Here is a 22537-nt window from a genome sequence, read left to right on the forward strand (position 1 = left end):
CCCATTTCCGGCTCTGAAAAATATTTTTCAAACGAGGATTTTAATCCTTCCAAGTGGCCGACTGTTAAATTTAGCCCAGCTTGTGACAAGAAATCGTGAAGTGTTTCAAACACTTCCTAAAAATATGAGTCAATAATCAAATCTAAAACGCCGAAGAAAAGTGAGCCGAGAGGAAGGAGTTCACGAATTCCGATCATAGGTTGGGCGCGGGCGGGAGGAGGGAAGGCCGAACCCCTTGCAGCGGACGCAACCCCTCTGTTATAGAAAATTTTATTGATAGGGAAAGGTCAATATATTACAACTGACAATATCAGTAAAAACCTCTACCTACTTTTAAAATTTCTTTTTAATCTTTTTGAATTATTTTGTTCTTTTTTTAGATGGATGGCCGCCATTACCATTTTCTTTTCGCGTACCCCCGGTTGGGAACCGCTGATATAGCCACTATTACTCCCCTCCCCCAACTTTATTTTCTTACACGGCCGAATGTCTGACATCCTTCCCCCATAACCCATATTCTTCTCGAGATTTCATTCCACATTCAGTTATTCTACGGAACTGGTTTTGAGGGGGGGAAAAATCTGAGTGAGATTCTCCAACGCTATAGAAGTGAAACTTCTAGGTTTGACATGACAAGATTAACCTCAATTGAATTTAAGTTTAATTATTTAAAATTGAATTTTAAAATTTTAAATTTAATTAAATGCCGTAATAACTCCTAATAATTCCATAGTAAATCCTACGTGTGCCAGATTTGCTTATTAAAAATTTCTGGCGATAAACGTGGTTCATCAAAATCAGAAGGGAGATGTAGGGAAAGGTAAGAAACTCTTTGTTCGATACAAACTATCCATACCCCTCACCCACTTTATTTTCTTACGAGGCCTGTCTATTGATATCCCCCCACCACCCAACTGCTTCTCGGAACTTCAATACACAATCAGTTATTCTACAGAATGGGTTTCGAGGAAAAAGAAAGCATTCCAGTTTTTGTGATGGTTTCCTTTTCCTCAGAAACTTTCACTTTTATGTCACTATAGAAGTCCCACTTCAAAAAATAAATTAGAATAGCAATGAAGCCAGTGACTCTAACATACGGACTATGGGGGACATTATTTGGCTTCATCTTTGTTCAATCAAAGTGTCTTTGAGTAAGTGCTATAATTGAGAGTAACTGCCTATGAATGATTCTCGAATGCATCAATCTTAAATTACATTGTATATCAGATCATAAGTAATGCTCACCAGAAAAATGCAATTTGATCTCCTTTTCCAGTAAAGATATGATGGTCCAAAGCATTATAGCACACATTTGTAACAGCTTGGTCAAACCAACGAATATACACCGGTCCTTTCTTTATATCGAAGTTAAATTGACAAACATCTTTTTTGGATGGGCTGACCTTCCAATACAACTGATCACTTACTCCAGTCCAAAAAACGTCGGGATGTTCAATAGACATTTTATACATATCTTCATATTCTTTCATGTTCGCAATATATGCCTTAGATGCGAAAGCATCCATCGGATGATAAATGTCAGATTCATGTCTTGTATCTGCCATCTTCCAACATAGAGTAAGACCTATCCAACCTGGAAGAAATAGATATTAACCATGAACACGATTTCAAAAACAAGAAAAGACCATAACGTAAAATTTCTCTGTAAACTAACAAACGATACTTGTAGAACACAATACGTTCCAATCTAGAAAAAAAGAGAAAACATTCCTCAACAGAATCAGTATCCGATTTTAAAATTTTTGACGTAGTAGCAAGCCTCATAAATTATAATAAGATTTATAATTCTTGAGCGTCACGTTAGAATACTTGAGCATAAAATATTTTATTCGATCAATCAATCTTTATTGTATAAGACCATTGTCCCGTTACATGGGTTTAACAGAAAACATGAATAATTAGAAATAGACAAATTAAATAAAAAAGAAATAAGTTTCTTTTTTAATTTTATTTTGATTGAGAAAAAAAACACAAATACTTAAAGAAATGAAAAATGAGATGAAAAAATTAAACAGAAAATTAAAGAAATGTTTACAAACAGAAAGTTGAATAACTTTTTACAGAAAAAAATTGTTTAATGAAAAAATTCGAAAAAATAAAATAACTTACTTCCGACTCAGAATGCTCAAACAACACTGAATAATTAATTTCCTCTCGACACATGACTCGAGTACAAGCAACAAAAGACATAAATTCTCTCCGGACGCAGGGGAATCTAACGTGACACTTCATGATATCCTTGAAATTATCAGGAAACTCAATGGCAAATTTGACAACTTCCAACAGAAACTTACTGCATCGAAGCTGAAATGAATGATTTAATACGCTTTGGAACACTTTGTCTACAAATGATAATTCCTCTCAATTTGATGACATTTGATGGCTGAATTATGAAATCGATGACCGTGAAAATACACCGCATTGTGAAAATTTAGCCTACTATTCTTCAATGTGCCTTGCGATTAATCATCGGAAACCTAGGAAACATCAAAAGACAAAATCAAAGAAATCCTTGAAAACCTGAGCTTTCCGCGAGTCAACAGCCACAGAGTACACACATTGAGAAGATCCGTTGAACAGAGACCATCACCGATCATCGCAAATATCCATCAACAGATGGCCGGAACGTGATTTTTTAGATGTAGAAGGACAAATCATATAAGATGCTGGAAAAGAGTTTGACACTCGAAAAATCGCTATAACTAGAAAACTTGTGTTTGTAGGTGAATGAAAATTTTAAAGTGACAACTGCAATGAAACTAAGCGTTTTCCACTAAACATAATTTTGATGAGTGACACACACTTTTTTAGGAAAAATTATTTAATTTATAGCAGCGATTCTCAACCTGTGGGGCGCACCCCCCCTGGGGGGCGCTAGCATATCGAAAAAAATATGTATTGTTTAAAAAAATGATTATTTTACTCTGAAAGGAAAGCAAAAAAAAATGCATTATAAGATAATAAAAAATAAAATTCACATTTACACTGATATAATACACTTCAAATAGGACTTTATCAGTACTGCACAATGTATTTAATAATTAGAATACCAATATAAATTAAAAACAAGTTCAATTATTTTTAGTGACTCCCTTGTGCTTGTCTTGAAGAGCAAAGTTTTTCGAAGGAAGGTTTAATATTAGAAATGGACACTCTGAGTTCTTTTTCTATATTTAGTTGAGATCTATATTTTGTCTTCAAAGCAGCCGCTGCAGAAAATCCGGTGTCGCAAAGGTAGGATGTTGGAAATGGTAATAGTATACGAAATGCTCTTTCTTTCAGTGCAGAAAACTCATCATCCACACCTTCCCAAAATTCAAAGAGTGATTTATTACTAAATTGTCTTTTTATTTCGCCACTTGCCGTGAAGTCTATGAAGATTTCTTCTTCAGCAGTTGAGAGACCATGGGGAGCATTTCGAAATGGATCCCTAACCCACTCGTAACTTGCTACTAAGTTGTCGTCAGCAAGAAAATACTTTTTGAAATTCTTTGCCAGCATGGATAAATGATTTTCAATGGTTAGAAAAACCACTTTCACATGTTGTTCTTCAGCTTTGTAAGTTTTAACACATTCATCCACATTTGCAAACATTTCTAAGTTTTTTTGCTTTAAATTTCTGCTCCACAATTCTAATTTTCTACAAAAAGCATTAACTTTATCACTGTATCCAACATATGTGTATTTGCTCCTTGGAGTTGAAGATTCAATTTATTTAATTTATCAAATATGTCTACCAAGTAGCTCAATTTCATCACAAATAAACGATCTCGAAACATCTCGGCTTCCGGTCGGTTTTCCTCTTCTAAAAAAATTGCGATTTCATCTCTTAATTCATAAACACGTTGCAAAAATTTCCCACGTGATAACCATCGCGACTCGCAATAAAATAGTAACGCTGAATGTACTGCACCCATATCTTTACAAAGTGCAGAAAAAATTCTTGATTTTAGGGGTCTCATTTTTATATAATTTACTACAGTCACAACCGTTGTTAGCACGTTATTAAGACCAGAGCTCATTTCTTTGGAAGCCAAAGCTTCTCTATGGATCATGCAATGTGTCCAGACACACTGTGGGGATTTTTGTTTCACAATTTTCCAGACATTGAACGAGCACCATCGGTGCATATTCCAACGCAATTTTTCCACTCTATGTTTGCGTCTTTATAAAATCATTTAAGATAGCAAATAATGAGAGTGCTGTTGCTTTGAGTTCTATTTGTTTGCAGAAAAGTAGTTCTTCTACTGCTGACGTACCATCACAAAATCGAACATAAGCAATGAGATGAGCATCTTTATTGCTATCTATTGCCTCATCAAGCTGAATTGTAAACAATTTGTCACGTAACTTCTCGAAAAGCTGATGCTGTACATCTTCAGCTATATCACCAATTCGACGGGCAACAGTATCATTTGATAGAGGTATGGACTGTAATTGTTTGGCAAAATTATCCCCAAACATAGTTTCTACAATCTCGATTGCAGCTGGCAAAATAAGCTCTTCACCTATGGTGTGAGGCTATCTGGCTATTTTATATGAAACTTTGTAAGAGGCAAGTAAAGCTTTTTCATTCACAGACAAAGTTCTTATAAAAAATGATTTTTGCTTTTCATGCGATTTTAATTTCAATTCAAAGAATTCTCGGGGTTTGTTAACGTACTCACCATGAAGTGTTTCCAAATGCCGTTTAAGTTTATTAGGTTTCATGCTGTCTGCTGCCAAAATTTTTGAGCAAATGACACATAAAGGTCTTTCTTCTTCATTTACTTCAGTGCTGGTAAAACCGAAATTTAAGTATTCGTGAGAATATTTTCTTGATTTCATTTTTGGAACCACGCTATTCTGTGCACTTGTCGATGCTTCGTCTACTGCTCGCTTGTGCCCACTTAAAAATTTATCCATGTTTCTGTACAAATCTACTGCGGTAATATGTATTTAATACCGTTGTAAACCGCATACACCTCCTCTCACTTGAAATCCATTTTTTTTTTTTTAATTTTAAATAATTTAATATTAACTTGAATACGACAGCGCAAAAAAAACCTATTTCCTATCAAACATACACACAAACTCTTTCTTCTTTTCCCGTGATCTCGCCTCCACAAGCATCTCCCTTCTCTTCTTTACTCCTTTTTTTTTCTTTCCGCAGTCCTCCCCCCCAACCGAATGTCGTTAACTCCCACGAATAAAGGGGTCCTCTACTGCAGTTTTTTTTGTCTCGATCAGCTAACACGCAGATTATAACAATAACATACACATTCACGATAGATTCGATAGCGATAGGGAACGGGGGGGGGGATACAGAGCTCCCTGTTGGGAGGGATGATTTTTCTAATTGTTGTGAATGGGTTGACATACATCCCATATTGTTCAGTATTTTCGTGACTTTCTCAGAGGAAAGATTGTTTTATTTTCGCTTAAAATAAGTTGATAAAAGTAATTTTCAGCAAATTATTTGAATGTAATATTCCATATGAAAGTTCCAAAAATTTCATGGGGGGGGGGTGCCCCCCTGTACTGCACTTGTGGGGGGGCGCGATGAAAATTATGATTGAAAATTGGGTCGCAAATACTAAAAGATTGAGAAACGCTGATTTTTAGTAAATGTCAAAACCTGGAAAAAGTATGAGGACAATTAGAAATTTTGCGCAAATATTTGGTTATGACGCCTAGCAGCCAGCCCAGTAGTTAGGGCCTCTGACTGTGCAGGTCTGGGTTTAAATTCCGGTACGGGCATGGATGTCTACTAACAAATTCCCTGGACAGATCGTAATGATCTGTGGGAATACGTGATGATCACGTTATCACTTTACTATTAACCGACCGACGGTCCTGCACGTATGAAGTTGAAGAAGCACGTGTGAAGTTGACGACTTCCAAATGGTCCTAAGGTTCTATTATACAGCGAAGTCGTTAGTGACGTCACGCGCTTAACGCAAATTCTCAACGTCCCGTCTAACGCAAACCACAATTGTTAAAAACTTCATTTTTTTTCACCACCCGTCAGCTTGTGGTTATCAATTTTACGTAAAACCTTCACAAGGCTACACGTACTGTCTCACATGCTTTGACAGATTTACTCGGTGGCCCGAGGTTGTTTGCTATGCTGAATCAAACTGCTGAATCTGTTTCTGAAGTTTTCTTTGCAGGATGGATTTCAAGAGTCGGTGTCCCAGAGATTGTTACTACTGACCGTGGTGCACAGTTTGAATCTGAGTTCCGTTCTTTCACTCGTCTACTGGGCACAGAGAGAACAAGAACCACTGCATACCATCCAGCTGCTAACGGGATAATTGAGCGATTTAACAAACATCTAAAGGCAGTAGCTGGACAAAACCAGTAGCTAGAAAAAGGCATTGCCATCCGTCTTACTTGTAATCCGCTACAGCCTGAAGGAAGATGTTGGAGCAAGTCCCGCAGAATTCGTCTATGGTGAGATGCTATGTTTACCAGGGGAATTCTTGCACTCTTCCAAGATCTCTCCACGAGCTGACCAATTCTTGGTTCATCTCCGAGAATACATGCAGAACCTCAAACCTGTTGCGGCAAGCCATCATGGTCGACACAACATCTTCGTTCATAAGACGTTGTCAATGGCTACCGATGTTTACGTTCGAGTTGACGCTGTTCGCCGACCTCTTCAGGCACCTTACAACGGACCCTTCAAGGTTCTTGCACGTAGTGGCAAGTTCTACACCTTGGACGTCAATGGCAAATCTAAAACTGTGTCAATTGACTGTCTCAAGCTAGCACCTCTTAGAGATAGAAGGCCTCTGCACTGTTTGCCATAAACGCCATTCAGACTACCTAGCAAGTTTGCCACATTTTGAAACACAGCATCCTATTTCATTTCTTCTTATTTTGGTGTAGAATTTTCCTGATTTGCTCACAAATACCGCATAGTGATTGGATGTGGGACATAGAAATCGCCAATTCTGAGCCCGATAATTTCTTTTCCTGATTATGATACTAGCACGAGCAGGGAATTTTTTCCGTGAATATTCTGAGGGAAAATAGACTACTTACTGTCATCACAAGCAGACTGCGGAGGCCTTCTATCTCTAGGAGGTGCTGCTCAAGCCGGCCTTCGTCCTCGCTACTCCAGAAGAACTTAAAAGAGAGACAGACTGTTCCACATCGGACAAAACAAAAATTGATCCTCCACGAACTGTGACAACTCGTTGTGGTCGAACTGTAAGATTTCGTTTTCCTCCAGCCTGACCAGCTTGCGGTCTCAGGGGGAAGTACTGTGGGGATCCAGTCTATCGCAATAGACAGACCGGCGCCACCCTAGCAGCGTAGGACCGCAAAGAAAACAACAAAAGAGCATCGTATTATACAGTCAGCTATCTTCTCAAAGAGCCTTGGGAGAGAGTGAACGCTACAAAAACGAAATTCTAAATGGTCAAGGGCGGACGGACAGCGCCATCAACAGACAAGTGTTTGTTTACAAACAACCGGGCAGCAGAACACACCCACACAGACTAAGACAGGGAACAGCCCCCCTCCCCAAAAAAAATTGTCGTAACCCCAGACAGACGTGGTATAGGTTTGCTCACATACATAGTGATCATTATTTCACCTAATACATTATACGTCGTTCCTTCATTGTGAACGAGACTTTCGCATTGTGAAGAGATATCCAATATCACGAGTGAAAGGGATCGCATCATCAAAGTGGAATACTTGAGGAACTTACATGGATTACGCCCATTTTTTTCGCATTACATATTATTAAATTTAAATTAGAGAAAAGTATGATGGAGACGCCAAAGCTACTAAAAGGGAAGGCACGTAAAAGAGGGCTGATGCATAAGAAGAAACAAGCAACGGGAAGGATGAAAATCCAGAGATACAGGGAGACAACCAAAACAAGAGTCAAAGACAAGAAGGAAAGTAGGACCAGATCGGGGAAATCAAATATCCCTAGATGGATCCAGAGAGCAGTGGAGACACGAGGAGTGAGAGCTCATCCCACCCTACGTTTAGCCTCTCGACATCAACTAAGTCATTATCTCCTTCAGACTTTATCCCGAAACAGGCAAGAGGAGACAGAGAGGAAAAAGAGGATAGAGAGGTGAGACCAAAGACGGAGGAGGTGGAATCGTTAAAAAAAGAACAGGTCACGCAGGAGCTGGATGTCGGGGTCTGAGGAAAGTCGATTGAAGGAGTCAGAGGAGGAAGACGAGAAAGAGCAGGAAAGTTATAGATTCCGAAAGGACCTGTTTGAAATTGATCCAGCTAACGAGCTGTGGCACATAATCACAGAGAAGACTGGATATGGACCCAGCGCAAAATACAGGATGCTACAGAGGTGCCATGAGTATGTAAAGGCTCTGATTGAAGAGACAATCATGATGGCTAAGTCACATGGTGAGTCAGGAAAGATGACAAGCACCCCGACAGGAGGAAAAGAGAGTGCTCCCCCCGTTTAGAGATTCATGTCTCTGAAATATCGAGGGAGATTCCATGAATAGGCGCCCGAAAGGACCAAGGAGTCGAGGAGTTGATGAAGAAAGGGGAAGTAGCTGTTCAGGTGGGTGCGGAGAGGGTTCCAACCCAGGTTGACAAGGAAACACAGACGGAAGAGAGAAACAGGTTAGAGGAAGGGCTGAATGGAATGGATGGTGCAATCCAAACTGACGAATCAAGCACCCAAACGGAGGGGAAAGAGGTCCCACATGAAATTTGGGAAAGAGATAGGAATAGGCAGGTGAGACTGATAGAGATTAAGGAGCCAAAGAAGCCAGAGGTGCAAACCAAGGAAGAGAGAAAAGCAGGTGGACAGAACGAATACTTATGATGTAGACAACTGTGATGCCCAACCGGAGGAGAGAGAAGGCCCACGTGTAAGGGAAGGAAATAGGGATCGCGCGCGGCAGACGGAAGAGAAGACACTAGACAATGAGCAGTGGATGAGAATGGGAGCTAGGCCCAAATCAAAACCCGGGGAGAGAGGATGTGAGGAGGAGATAGAGGAAGGAGAAATATTGGAAGAGAACCGAGAGGAGCCGTCAGCAAGAACTAAGGTGAAAAGAGTGAGATGGCCGGACTTTCACAGAGAGGATATTAGAAGAGAAAGGAGTGAGCCGCAGTCGGAAGGGATGACGGATATCCAGAGGAGGTTACTAAACATTTCAATGCAGACCCCAGACACACAGAGTGAGTCAGAAGGCCCCTCGTATGCCAGAGCGATGAAGGAATGGGAAAAAGATCTACACTGCGTTTATTTTCCCAAGACACAAGGAGGACAAAGGAGAGTTGCCGAAGCTGTTGAGGGCAAGTGCAGAGAGGTTGAACCTGAAAGGAAGTACAGTGAGAATCATGAGTATACAGAGGGGCTGTGTGGTAGATTTGAGTAATGTGGAGGATGCCAAGGAACTCTCCAGGAAGGTGGCAGACATGAGTGATTTAAATGAGATGATGGCGCTTAGGCACCCAAAACCAGGGGGGGGGAACATATCATGGTTAAAGACAGGAGAAGTGAGGAGGATATTCAGGAGCTGACGAATGGCATTGCAAGAGTACTAGGACAGGAGGCAGAGTAAGTATCTTAGAAATTCCAGTTGAGAGCAAAGGTGGAGGAGAGGAGACATATTGTGGTGGAGGTGAGAGCGAATAGAGCCTTGGTCGAGACACTGAGGATGGGCGAGATGTGGCTTGGGGAAAAAAGAGTGAGGGTGAAGTTGTTCACACCGTCTCCCAGATGCTTTCGGTGTTAGGCAATGACGCATCATGCGAGGAGGTGCACCAGTGTTGATCCAAGATGTGCCAGATGTGCAGAAAAGCATGAAACGATAGCTTTCCATAATGAAAGGATACGATGCATTAACTGTTTATGGAGTAACGAACAAAAGGACACCAGGAATGATGTGAGGCACAGCGCATCGGCGATATCGTGCCCGGTGTACTGAAGAGCGACCGGGAGGCCGCAGAGAGGGCCAAGAATGTCGGAGAGAATCCAAAGGAAGGAGGTGGAGAGCAAGAGCCGGACAGAGGATAATAAAGGAAAAAGGACAAGAGGAGGGGCAACTTCTCGAATATGAGGGCACCAATGAAATGGAAATGGAGACCGGAAATTGTCATTAGAATCGAGAACTAGGAATCCATGGAACAGGAGTAAATGAGGGAAGAAGAGCCGCAGCTTCGAGACCGGACAGAGAAGTGGAAAGAAGTGTTTTATGGACAAGAAAAAAAGGCGCGCAAGGAGGAGAGGTACCCGCACTAACGGTGCAAATCCCAGGAAGAGAAAACGGAGCGGGAGTAACGCAGGAGAGTTTCAGAGCTGACAAAGTGACGGTCGTAACAGAAACCTGACGCCAGGAGTTAAGAGAAACGGAAAGCCCGGTCAGAACAGTGACATGGAGAGGCAGGAGGTAACAACGATGAGTTGAGAAGAGAGACAACAGGCGCTGTTGAAATTTGTTCGTTTTTTTTATAATCTTTTTCACAGAACGATGACACAGCACGGCGCAGAGATGGTGCCACTAGAGGAACCAGAAAAAAAAGGGATCAGGTTCCTACAGTTCAATGTTGACAGAGCGAGAGGAGCAATGCTACAAATGGCTCACAATGCTGCAGCCATGGGAGTCGATGTTATATTGGTGCAAGAACCTTGGAAGTATAAAGGAGCGGTCAGAGGAATCCCATAGGAGTGGAAAGTATGGTCCTCAAAGAACCTGAAAGCAGCGGTCATCATAGCCAACAAGAAGATAGAGGGAGCAACCGTCAAAATTGGAGAACACTCAGCCACAGTTAGGGTGCGAGTGAGAGGAAAGGAGATAACATTATCCAGCTGCTACTCATCGCCATACGAGGAACTGGAAGAAGCACTCGACGAAATGAAGGAGACGGTAAGGAAGAGTAAAGGAGTACCAGTGATCATAGGAGCCGACCCAAATGTTCATCAGGAGGAGTGGGGGTACAAAAAAAGTGACGACAGGGGAAGAGCAATCCACGACATCACTATGGAGACGGATCTTGAAGTAGTCAACTGAGGGAATACAACACCGACATACGACCTTGACGGACGAGAGGGATGACCGGACTCGACGATGAGCAGTAAAGCAGGAGAATTGAGCGGATGGAGCGTTGGAGACGAAATCACTGGAAGTTCACATAAGTATCTGCACTTCTGGTGGGGGAAAGAGAAACCAAGCCCACACAGAAGAACGTATAGTACGTCTATCAGAAGGATCAATAACTTCGCAAAAAAGTTCAAAGGCAGGACACAACAGATGATAGACAATATCAAGAAAATCGGAAATGTAGATCAACTAGACAGAATAAATGAACAAATAACGGAGGTGATAAAGCAGACGGCGGTTAGGACCCTAGCAACCAGAGAGGCACCGAGAAAAAGGAAGGCACCGTGGTGGACCCAAGAGCTAGAGGTAGAGAGGAAGCTGCTGAGAGCCAAACTCCGAACACGGAAGAGAGCCTCGGAAGAGAAAAAGATGGAGTATAGGGTAGTATTCCGAAAACAGACAGCGATATACAATAAGCTGGTAAGACGAACTGAGGCGGAAGTTATGCGGGAAAGCGGTAGACCCATTCGGGAACGTCGTGACTTCATGCGACAGTCAAGGCAAGGAAGTCTACGGCCCAGATTCTAATGGGAGAGGAGGCAGAGAACATGGAAGAGGCATTGCAATAGCAGCTCCAAAGATTGTTCCCGATACTTACTCCAAAGAGCAAGAATGGCAGAAAAGAGAGAGAGGACAGGAGACAGCAGAACATGGTCAACAGGAGGGAAGGACGGAGCCAAGGATAACGGAGAAAGAGATCCAGAGATCGCTGAATAAAATTGGAAACAAAAAAGCGCCAGGCCCAGATGGGATAACTATACCAATGCTCAAAAACATTCACGAGGAATACCCGGCATCGCTCACTGAGTTATATAACAAGTGCCTTGATCTGGTTAGCATACCGAGGATTTTCAAGATTGGAAAGATAGTATTGATGCCCAAGCCAGGGAAGGAACAAGAAAAGTAGGAATTGTACTGCCCGGTGGCACTACTATCCCATACGGGAAAAATTCTGGAAAGAATACTGGTGACTAGGACTGTCTATCATCTGGACAAGAATAAATTCTTGCATCCAAACCAGTACGGATTCCGGATGGGGAGGTCGGCGGACGAGGCATTGTCTGATATAATAGACAGTCCACGAGAAAGAAGAGCGAGACAAGAGCATACGGTATTAATATCAGCTGAGATCAAGAGGGCATTCAATGCTCTTCGTTACGGAAATCTCCGGAAAATAATCCAACAACTCCCGATACCAACAAAGCTGAAGCTGACACTGAAAGCTCTCTTGTAGGGCCGAAAAGTTCTGATGGAGGTAGAAAGAGAGACAGTGGAGCATGCACAGACAAGAGGATGCCCACAGGGATCATGCTCTGGCCCCCTCATGTGGAATATAACGATGGATGCGCTGCTAAAAGAAAGGTGGAGGGTGTGGGTCAGAGTACAAGCGTTCGCAGACGACCTACTGCTGTAAATCTCGGAGCCCAGATGGGATGATGTAGAGGAAACAGTTGGAGAAGCGCTGGAGACAATTGCAACATGGATGGACCGGAACGACCTAGAGCCAGCACTCAACAAAAGTGGTTACATGTGGTTTAGCACACGAGACAAGCGACCTAACATCAGGATGAGAAACCAGAGACTCACATGGAGAAAAGAAATGAAATACCTTGGGGTGCTGATCGACAGCGACCTGAATTGGATTCCACATCTTCGACAGCAAGGAAAAAGAGGCCAATGCAAACCTACAGAAGATGATGGCCATAGCAGGTCAAAGATGGGGAATTAACCAGAGTATGACCAGATGGCAACCAATACAGTAACGTATGGAGCAGCCGCATGGTAAGCTAAACCGACAGAGAAAATGAAAAGACAGCTCGATACCATCCAAAGATGTTTCCTGTTCTTTATGACAAGGGCGTATCACAAAATACCGACGGTGGCAATGCAGATCATAGCATCTTCGAGTTTGTATACTATCGAGGAGGTGGAGGGAAGAGCTATAGGATGGGGCGACAACCCAGTTAACGAAATCCAGGAGCAACAGGTCGTAATGACGGAGCGAGAAGAAACCATCTCATACGAGGGAAGGACAATTTTTACGGATGGGTCCAAGATGGATAGTGGAACAGGAGCAGCGTACGTGGAGTATCAAGGAGGTGAAAGAGACAAGTCCTGGAGAGAGAAACTGAGAGAGGAATGCACGGTATTTCAAGCTGAGCTGTGGGCGATCCGAAAAGCACTGGAACAACGGGAGGATAACGTGGAGAAGATGGCCATATATTCAGACAGTAAATCAAGCTTGGAAGCCATAAAGGACCCGTTAACAAGACACGAAGATGCTAGAGCCATACGAAGAATACTGAAAGAGAGGGGGAATGTAGTGGTAATGACTGATGTGGGTGAGAGGCCATGTGGGCGAACGTGGAAACGAGGAGGCAGATCAGTTGGCGAAGGAAGCGACGAAACTGGAGTCAACGTCCCAGGAGAAGAAGATCCCTACGGCAACGGTCAAAAGAATAATTAAAGGCCTGACAATACTGGAATGGCAGAAGCAATGGAATGATCCCAAAACAAACGGACGGCTTATTCATAGAGTCATCCCAAAAGTCCAGTGGAAAGAACGTTACTAGAGTAGGGAAAAGACAATCTTCTTCTCGGGCCATGAACCGTTTCCACCAACTTCAAGCGTTTCAAAATTTCCGACAACGAGGAGTGCATATGCGAAGTGGGAAGTCCAATTCACTTTGTCACGGAATTTGTTCGCACCAGTCGTTCCGACTTAGTTAAGCCATGGCCGCAATGTGAGAACTAGTGGCTTAAAAGAATGGTCAAGGATGATAAAGCACTAAGGAAAATAAAGGAACTTTTCGGCTATTTGGAAGAGAACGTGGAGTGGCTCCATAATAAGCGGACGGGAGCGGCGGATCGAGCGACGAGCCCTCCTGCACCCAGGAGAAGGAGTGAGAGAATCAGAAGACGTCAGGAGACAGGACAACAGGGAGAAGAAGAATGGACTGAGGAGGAAAACGACGATCAAGAGGCAGACGATCCAGGCTCCGACTCTGACTTCCAATGAGAACGAGGCGAAGGAGGAAGTCACGAATTAGTCTTTCATTAAATAAGAGCAAAAGCTGTTCCTTGTAGGTAACTGTCGCGAGGCAGCTCCCTTGAAACCATGCCGGTTGAGCGGCTGCTCGAGGGGCGGCTGGACTTTGAGGGCTGGGCGACGGCTGGTCAGGTGTCAGGCTGTTGAATGTATTTTGTGTTTTGTATACTTAGTATACAGTCGCTTTCGTGGCCCGGGGGATTTGGGGGGGACACACACTCATACTTCCGGCACAACTCAATCGGTAGTAAATTGCCTATGGCGATAGACCGGAGTTGTGCTCGGTTTGAATGAATTAATGAGTGTGTATTCCACGCGAAATTCCACGGTTGCTGATAAGATCACGATACGACCATCTCTCGTCCATTTTCAGTCTGCCAGCTCTTTTGCAGACCATGATTTTTGTTTTATTTATATTTACACTCAAGTGAAAGTCGGTACAGAAAGTTTCTAATATGTTAATTTTTCTTTGCAAGTTAACAGGTGAATCCGCCAAAATGAGCATATCATCCGCGAATAATAATGTCTGTATTGCATTTCAAATGTATTATTCAGTGGAGTGTGCGAAAGGTGACGTTATGTCCTGTTATTCTGCAAGTTCTGTTCTATTCAACTTGTTTACGCTGAATGGACGCTTTTCATTGCTAAGATACAGAGCCGGATTAACCATGCCATAAGCACGTGATTAGGGCATCAGCAGAAAAGGGGCACCACAAAAAATGATCAAATAAATGGTACATTTTTTTTTAATGCACAATTTTTTTTCTCAGCATCAACCATACGGTAAGAAATTCTAAAATTTCAAGAACGCTTTATTGCACAGTTGAAAATCTTTATCGAAAGGTTGACCAGGGCCACAATTAAAAGAGAGCAGGGGTGGGTCTGTTTCCAGGGGGCTGGACCAGTAAGGGCGTGGAGCTTATTATTTTTCAGTTGAAAATTACGTGGACGGGTACCAAAATACTCATAAATATAATAAAATAATAACGTAGGTACAGACCCCCATGCGACAGTAAATTTTTTTGTCTAGTTGCGGCCCTATGGTTGACACAAAGCAGAGGAAACTGAAAGTTAATTTCGAACAAGAACTCGCGTTAATGCTCAGTTTTTGGATTGAGAGATTTTGCTCTATTTCCATAAAGTAAGCCCAGAGCTACCTCAACAGCATCATTCCCCCAGGTAAATCAATCATATATATTGCTGTCCCGTCCCTAGAGGCATGCAGCGGGTCCTGAAGTTCAATATTTCAATCAATCCCTCTCAGCACAAAGAGCCCAATTTTCTCAGAGATGTCTAAAAATATTTTTTTTGGCTATTTAACCTTCCTGTTTATTGCATTTCCCCCCCTCCCGTTTACGGGAAGGGGGGGGGGGGTTCGCGAGGAAAAATAAATAAAGAAAATAATAAAATACATAAAAATAATAATAATCCCCTCAGCTTTTGAGGTTTATAAAGAAAAGAAAGATTATCCACTGTGCAAAACAACAACTTCACTCTGTAAAAATAAATACGAAATATATGCCCATAATCTCATGGGATAACTCAAAAATATAAAACTTAATTCAAAATGTCACAAAATTCAGTATTCACACATTATTCGCAATATAGCTAGGAAAAGTTCTCTCCTCCCTTTTTTTTTCTTCTTTTTTTTCCACTATTCCCTACCAATATTCGAGATATATCTCCATTGATTTTCTGATGACTCCTATGTAAAATTCATAAATTTCCTTGTTTGTTAAAAGAGTTAATATGTCGAGATTTCTTTTATCCGGAGGTATGATTGTCTCTCTTTTACTTTTCCAGTAACGGCAATCGTACAGGTAATGTCTTCTTCTTGCACACCTTTCCCCACAAAATACACAAGAGTCATCTTTCTGGCGTCTCCACCCTTGATAATAACCAAAAGCGCCGTGTTCGGTCAGTATCTGGTTAACATAGAAGTTACCTTTAATCCTGCTACAGCTTACTTTCGGGTATAAGTAATATGTAGCACGACCTTTAGTAGAGTTGTCCCATAGGTTTTGCCACTGGATCATGTTGTCGCGATTTAATAAAGTTCGAATCTGGAACTTTGAATATTTACAGTGAATATCGATGGTAGTCTTCGTTGTACTTTCTTTAGCCAGTCTGTCTACAAGTTCATTGCGAGGGTTGCCTACATGGACTTTTACCCAATGTAATCTTATTCTGATCTTTTCTTGCAGTTGTCTAATACTTTTGATAATATTATCTGTCTTCTTTAATGATTTCAATTTTTCTAAGGCTGACATCGAGTCGCTGTAGATGTCGATTTGAGATAATCCTAGCTCAATTGCTTTTTCAATTGTCAGCTTTATTGCAAGCAATTCTGCCATAAAAACTGAAGTATTATCTGACAGTTTTATTTTATTTTGATATAAAATGTTCTCTCCTTCAAATATGATATAGGCCAGGCCAGTCCCAAAGTCTGTTTTTGATCCATCTGTGTATGCTGAGTATCTGTTAGTGTCTATTTCCGCTCTGTCGCAGTTTAGGATTGCCATTTTCCATGGTTCGTCAAAATTCTGATCTTCTTCTTGAACCTTGTTGGCTTGTATTTGTCTCGTTCCTATTTGAATGGGCATTCTAAGTTTAAACAAGGTGAACATCTTGTGTATGCTTCTTGCTTTGTAGAAAAGGGGCACGCAGCCGGAAAGAACCTGTAGAGCATGACCTGAAACACTGTCATAACATTTAGTGACGATCAACAATTCTGTTCGCTGTATCTGTTCAAGTTTTGATTCCAAGTATTGTAGTTCCTTGAACCATACTTCTGCTCCATAGAGCACCATCTTTTCCACGCAAGTAATGTATATCTCTTCCACCACTATTGGTGATAAGCCCCACGTGGCCTTAACAATTCTTCTTAGCTTTTGAATATAACCATTCACTTTATCTAATTTCATATCTAGATGGTCTGTGAAGTTCATATTATGTGACAGCAAGACACCCAAGTAATTTATCTTATTGACATGGGTGATACTGTTTCCCATTAGTCTTATGGGAGGATAACGTCTCACTTCCTGGCCTTGTTTGAATATTGCGTATTTACATTTATCAAAGCTAAGAGTTAATCCATGGGTCTGGCACCAAGTGTGTATTCTATCTAATATTGGTGTGGATAGTTGTTCGAAGATGGTGTAATTCGTCGATCTAAGTAAAATTATGACATCATCGGCAAATGCCTGAATTTGTTCGTGCTCATCCAACTGCATTTCCAATAGGTCGTTGATTAATATAAGCCAAATTATAGGGCCTAAAGATGAGCCCTGCGGCACGCCTATATTATAGTATTTAACTTCTCCCGAAGCTCCTGCGAATATACTTCTTTCATTTAAGAAATCCATTACCATGTTAGCTAGGGCACTTCGTATTTGTTCATTAGACTTCTTATTCCAGACAATCTAACAGAGTTAAACGCACTCTTCACATCCAGAGTGATGAGGCATGTGTAAAAGCCTCTTCGTATATTATTCTCTATGTTCTGGATCAAAGCATGCAAGGCGTTATTAGCACCCCGACCTTTTCAAAAACCATACTCAATTTTCTGCACCTCTTCAAGTAATTTGTTAATCTTCTCGTCAACAATTTATCTTAAACCTTCCCCCAGACGGGTAGGAGGCTTATTGGACGGTATGACTCTGGTCTCCGTAGGTCCTTGCCATCTTTGGGTATATAAACAATCCTGGCCACTTTCCATGGTTTTGGAAAGATACTGTTTTTGACACAGTAGTTTAAGAGTTCTAAGAATCTTTTTCTGTCTGTAATGTACATTTCTTTTATCAACTCCAGAGTTATTCCATCTGCGGGGGGAGGGGAGCTTTACCAATCTTCATTTGTTCGATGGTACTCTCTAGTTCTACCCCTGTTATTTCGGCCTTTCTATCTATCGTCGTAGCTTCGAATAGTGTCATGTCGTCAACATCATAGGTTGTATTTCTGAAGTGATGGCTGTCCAACTCTGCCAATGTCTCTTCATATGTGTTTGTAGATGTTCCATCTAGTCTTCTTACGCCACTAGCAACAAAAGGGTTATTTATCTTGTCTGTTAAGATTCGATATGGGGTGCCAAAGGCATCTTTGACCGATATTTTTTCCAAATAATCTCTAAGTGATCCTCGCTTCGTGTCAAAAATCATTCTTTTATATCGTGTTTTTTCTTGTTTATAAAGCAGCTTCAATCTTGTTCTTTCATCACTATTCCTTTCCCTCTGAAATCTCCTCCTAAGGGCTCTTATTTGTTTTCTTTTGATCTTTAGGTCGATTGTCCACCATTTGGCGTCTTTCCTTCTCTTATAAAATTTACTTTTGCTTTTCATCGCAGCCTCATAAAGTCCATTCTGTGCTTCTGTTATGTATGAGTCAATATTCGACTCCTTTACTTCTATTTCTTGCAGTTTATGTGCAAGAGTGCTGATTCCCATTCTTAAATTCAATGTCAATGTCAATGTCTTAAAATGTCAATGTCAGCCATTCTCAAGGTTTTCTTGAAGTACGGCGTTGGGACACTAGTAGAAACTTCAAACAGCATAAGTGTATGGTCACTAAGCGTTTCATGATCCGAAACCTGCCAATGGAGAATGTCAGTAGCAGGCATGTTCTTTATAAGTGTCAGATAGATCCAACTAATCCCATTTGTGGAAGAATATGTTGGGTTACTTGCAGGGTCATTACGACTATCAAATCAAATAGATTGATATGATCCAACAAGGTTCTACCCCTGCTATCCGTTGGTCGTGGACTCCATGCTCCTGATTTTGCGTTAAAATCTCCACAAATGACATATTTCTGTCTTTGATCTCTCTCATACAAGTGTTGGAGTTCTCTCAAGTAATCTTCAATATTAATGGAAGGCTCGCAATAGATCGACAAGAAGACAAATTCCATATCTTCACTGTTTACATTAATGGCCACTATATTTTTAGTGCAATAGTTAATCTGTATTAGGAGTTTGTTATCATTGACAATAATAGCAGTCTTTGGGTCCTCATCAATTTACACAATGCGAAGGTCCATGGGATAGCCAACCAATTTACGTTTTCTCAAATAAGGATCATTTATACTAATTAATTGAAGATCAAGCGTGGAAATATCAGCAGAGAGTTGTTCCGTTGCTCCCATGGCGTGATTAAGGTTCAAATGAGCTGCTTTTATAGGCATTTTCGTCTCTTATTATATAATTAACTTTCTCTCTTTGTTTATCGTGCTCTTTTTGAAAGATTCGACAATTTGTGTCTGTTGCCTGGTGATCAACGTCAAAGTTTGTTTTAAATTTCGAATTATGTATGACGCAATTATTGCACCTATTCTGACCTTTACAATCTTGTATCCCGTGGCCTCGAGAGCCACACTTTCGGCAGGTTTTATTGTTTTGGCAGTACTTACCAATATGGCCAAAGGCCCAACAATTATAACACTGGATTACTCTAATGTGTTCCCTAAAATTGATCGAAGTCCAGCCAACAAAGTTTCGTCTTCTTCGAATTATTTGGTCGAAGTTCTTTGGGTCAATATCAATAGTAATATTACTAGTCGTCTTGATTCCCTTGGGAGGATATCTATAAACAATGTCTATCTTTGCCTCTTCCAATCTGTTTTTTAAGATGATATCATCTATCAGGTCGCCATCTGGAATGGTACACTCTACTTGATACAAGATCACTTGTGGGTTCCTTTTCAGAGGCTTAGATATTGTATATCTGTTTGCAAGTTCGTCGAGTTTCCTGAATTCCTCAATCAATTTGACCAAGTCTTCCTCCTCCTTCGTCTCTATTATCAATTTTCCCTGTCTAGTTGTCCAATTTCTGTGGATGGATATCGTTCTCTTCGAGAGGCTCAACTTTGTTTGTATTTCCTGTCTTGTCTCCTCTGGTTGTGTTGGTTCAATTGGTTTTATTGTCAATATGTGTCTAGGCTTTACCCTAGACCTACTCCTACTTTTACTGGGTTGCTTTTTATCCCTTTTCTCGACTTCGCCAACCCTGTGTATCCCTTCTTTAAGTACATCTCGATATGTCTTGTCTAATCGTGACTCTCTAACAAATTCCCTCAGTTCCTTAAATTCTCTCTTTACTTCCTCAATTTCTTTTCTATCTCTCCTTATATCTTCTTTTTGCATTAGTTCATTCTTTAACCTGCTAATTTCGCACTCAGCATGTTTCGAAATTGTTAGAATTGAGTCAAGTTTAAAAAACAACTCAACTTTTGCTGCTTTACTCCCTGCTGTTGTTCTCTTAATATCGTCAATAATTGCTTTAACTTCTGTAAAGGAGTTTTCTATGTCAATCTTTGTTCTATGGTCTCTTCCCTAATTTCCTCAAGGTCTGTCTGTGACGCTGTTTCAGGCATTGCATCTCCGAATAGCCGTTTCAATCACTCTAAATTCAATATGGTAGGCGTTTTTCCCCCTTTCTTCCCGTATTTTATATGGTCAAAGCAATGTCCCGCACCTTTTTGTCACGTTCTGGTCAGCGGTATCTTTCAAATTTATTGGCCTATTTCTAATCGACCAAACACTTGTCCCGCAAAATGCCTCAAAAATATGGCAAGCGCCTTCGTGTTGATTGCAAATAATCAGTTCAAGAACAAATGGCCTACCTTTTTCCTTCTTTACTGTTTAAGTTGCTGTCTACGTCACTACATACCCAGCAACTACTTCTTCTCTGCAGTGGTAATCCGCCACCTACAACCACAGCGAAAAATAGTGCTACCACCCAGACGAGAAAAATGACGATTTCTCAAAATTTTACATTCACATTCTTAATTTCTGTTGACAGGCACTCGGTTCAATCCTTTAGACGCAAGGAAATCGCAGAACCGAAACAAATAACCAACAAAATTTCAAGAAAATGAATTTGAGAACGAGAACGAAAATTGAAATGAACGAGCTACGAAAAAACGTGGTTGCAAATATAATAATCCGCGGATTGATCATTCTCCCTGGTAAAACAAATTTTTCTGAGGCCCTTATCTATGCTAGTGCGGCCTTTTCTTATCAGCCGTCCGTCGGAGAGGTATAGTTTCAATTTAAGAAATGCTCAAAATACTTTCAAAGATTACCCAGTACCAGTTTTGCGAGTGGAATTTTCTCTAAAGAGCGAACACACACGGAGAGCCAGAGGCGGGGTAGATAGACAGCTAACACATCAATCGCTGTCAACAAAGGGAAGGAAGAAGAAACAACCGACCGCGCCAGCTGTTTCACTACCTCTGGCCATAAAAAACAACACCACGCCGGGACACGACATGTCCCGTTCAAATTTAAGTGCCCCGTTTTCCGCCGGTACGAGCACTCCACGAGGAAACCTGCTGCCCTTGTCACAGCATGGCCGTCCCCGCCTAACTCGGATAGCACTCTCGGTGAGTCCGGTCAACAAAAATCCAAGTATGCGACCATCAACTTCTCCGAAACACTGGACGATCCTCAATCCCAAACCCGGAAATCCCGGGAAAGCAACAGGATCGAACACTGGGGGAAACAAACCAGCAACTCAAACTGAGCCCATCACCACACAGGCTACAGACGAGGGGGAGTCGGAACCACCAAGTGATGAGATGACCCCCCTCTCCAGACTCACCAGGTACTGAATACCTCGATAACGCGACTATATATAAATATATATGGAATACACTGGTGTCCCCGGCGCAAGGGATAAGAATATAAGGGATAATAAGGGATAACAAGCCCCTCAAGAGGCTGAACAAGCTGAATTCGCAGGATCTCAACCTGATTAAGCTCCTCCTTCGGACTTTAAAAATCCGAGCAGACCGGGCTGACCGACTTATCAAAAGAGCACCCCCCAACACCCCTGCCAAAAAGACAGAGGGTTGTGTGGACCAATGCTGCAATCCCACGCAAACAGAGGATGATGTACCGAGAGCAACAAGAAAAAGCATCCCCGCAGGCGCAGACAACAGTATGGCACCAAAAAATGAGTACAGCAACCCCATTGCAGCAGAGTGCTCCAGAGACACAGCCAACCACACGGAGGGTTCACTGCAGAGTCGTTGCTTCTCCCCCGAGCGTAGCACTTCTACACTCAACATCGAAAGACCGAACGCCTCCAGCCACCCCCCTCCAAAACATACTGAAGAGTCCCCGACGGATGGGTGCAACACACCGATAACTCCAACAAGAAATGAAAGCGGCAGCATAAAACCAGATCGGCAATCCAGGTTCTTCGTTGGAGGAGTGGAAGACCACACCGAAGCCTCAGAAGAGGCAGATAACGAGGAGTCACAGGACCCCATCGAGCCAGAAAAACACCTCAAGAATAAATTCCTGGCCAATAGCCACAAACGCCATGGAGCTACCCGCCAAAAAAGGAAAGAAAATCTTGGGAAAAGAGGGTGACGGGGC

The 22537-nt window shown here is 41.7% G+C and overlaps 3 protein-coding genes across 3 annotated transcripts in view; 1 reads left to right on the forward strand and 2 right to left on the reverse strand.

Moving 5' to 3' along the window:
- LOC149080388 (acetyl-coenzyme A synthetase, cytoplasmic-like) overlaps positions 1-22537 on the reverse strand; it is a 1034375-nt gene that overhangs the window by 921586 nt on the left and 90252 nt on the right. The window contains exon 2 of the mRNA XM_089239527.1: positions 1246-1594. Coding sequence (XP_089095653.1) covers positions 1246-1565 — 320 coding nt within the window. The 5' untranslated portion in view covers positions 1566-1594. The remainder of the gene's footprint in view (positions 1-1245; positions 1595-22537) is intronic.
- Positions 11079-12018, forward strand: LOC149080399 (uncharacterized). The gene is made up of 2 exons (XM_089238734.1): positions 11079-11531; positions 11617-12018. Exons 1-2 carry the CDS (start codon positions 11079-11081, stop codon positions 12016-12018), a joined length of 855 nt encoding a protein of 284 aa, XP_089094860.1.
- On the reverse strand, positions 15822-17531 carry LOC149080400 (uncharacterized). Its single transcript, XM_089238735.1, has one exon. It carries the CDS (start codon positions 17529-17531, stop codon positions 15822-15824), a length of 1710 nt encoding a protein of 569 aa, XP_089094861.1.

This window comes from Pholcus phalangioides, unplaced genomic scaffold (assembly GCF_987345545.1).
Source record: "Pholcus phalangioides strain wild (caught in Gottingen) unplaced genomic scaffold, Ppha-v1.0 ptg000011l_1, whole genome shotgun sequence".
NCBI classification, from domain to species: domain Eukaryota; kingdom Metazoa; phylum Arthropoda; class Arachnida; order Araneae; family Pholcidae; genus Pholcus; species Pholcus phalangioides.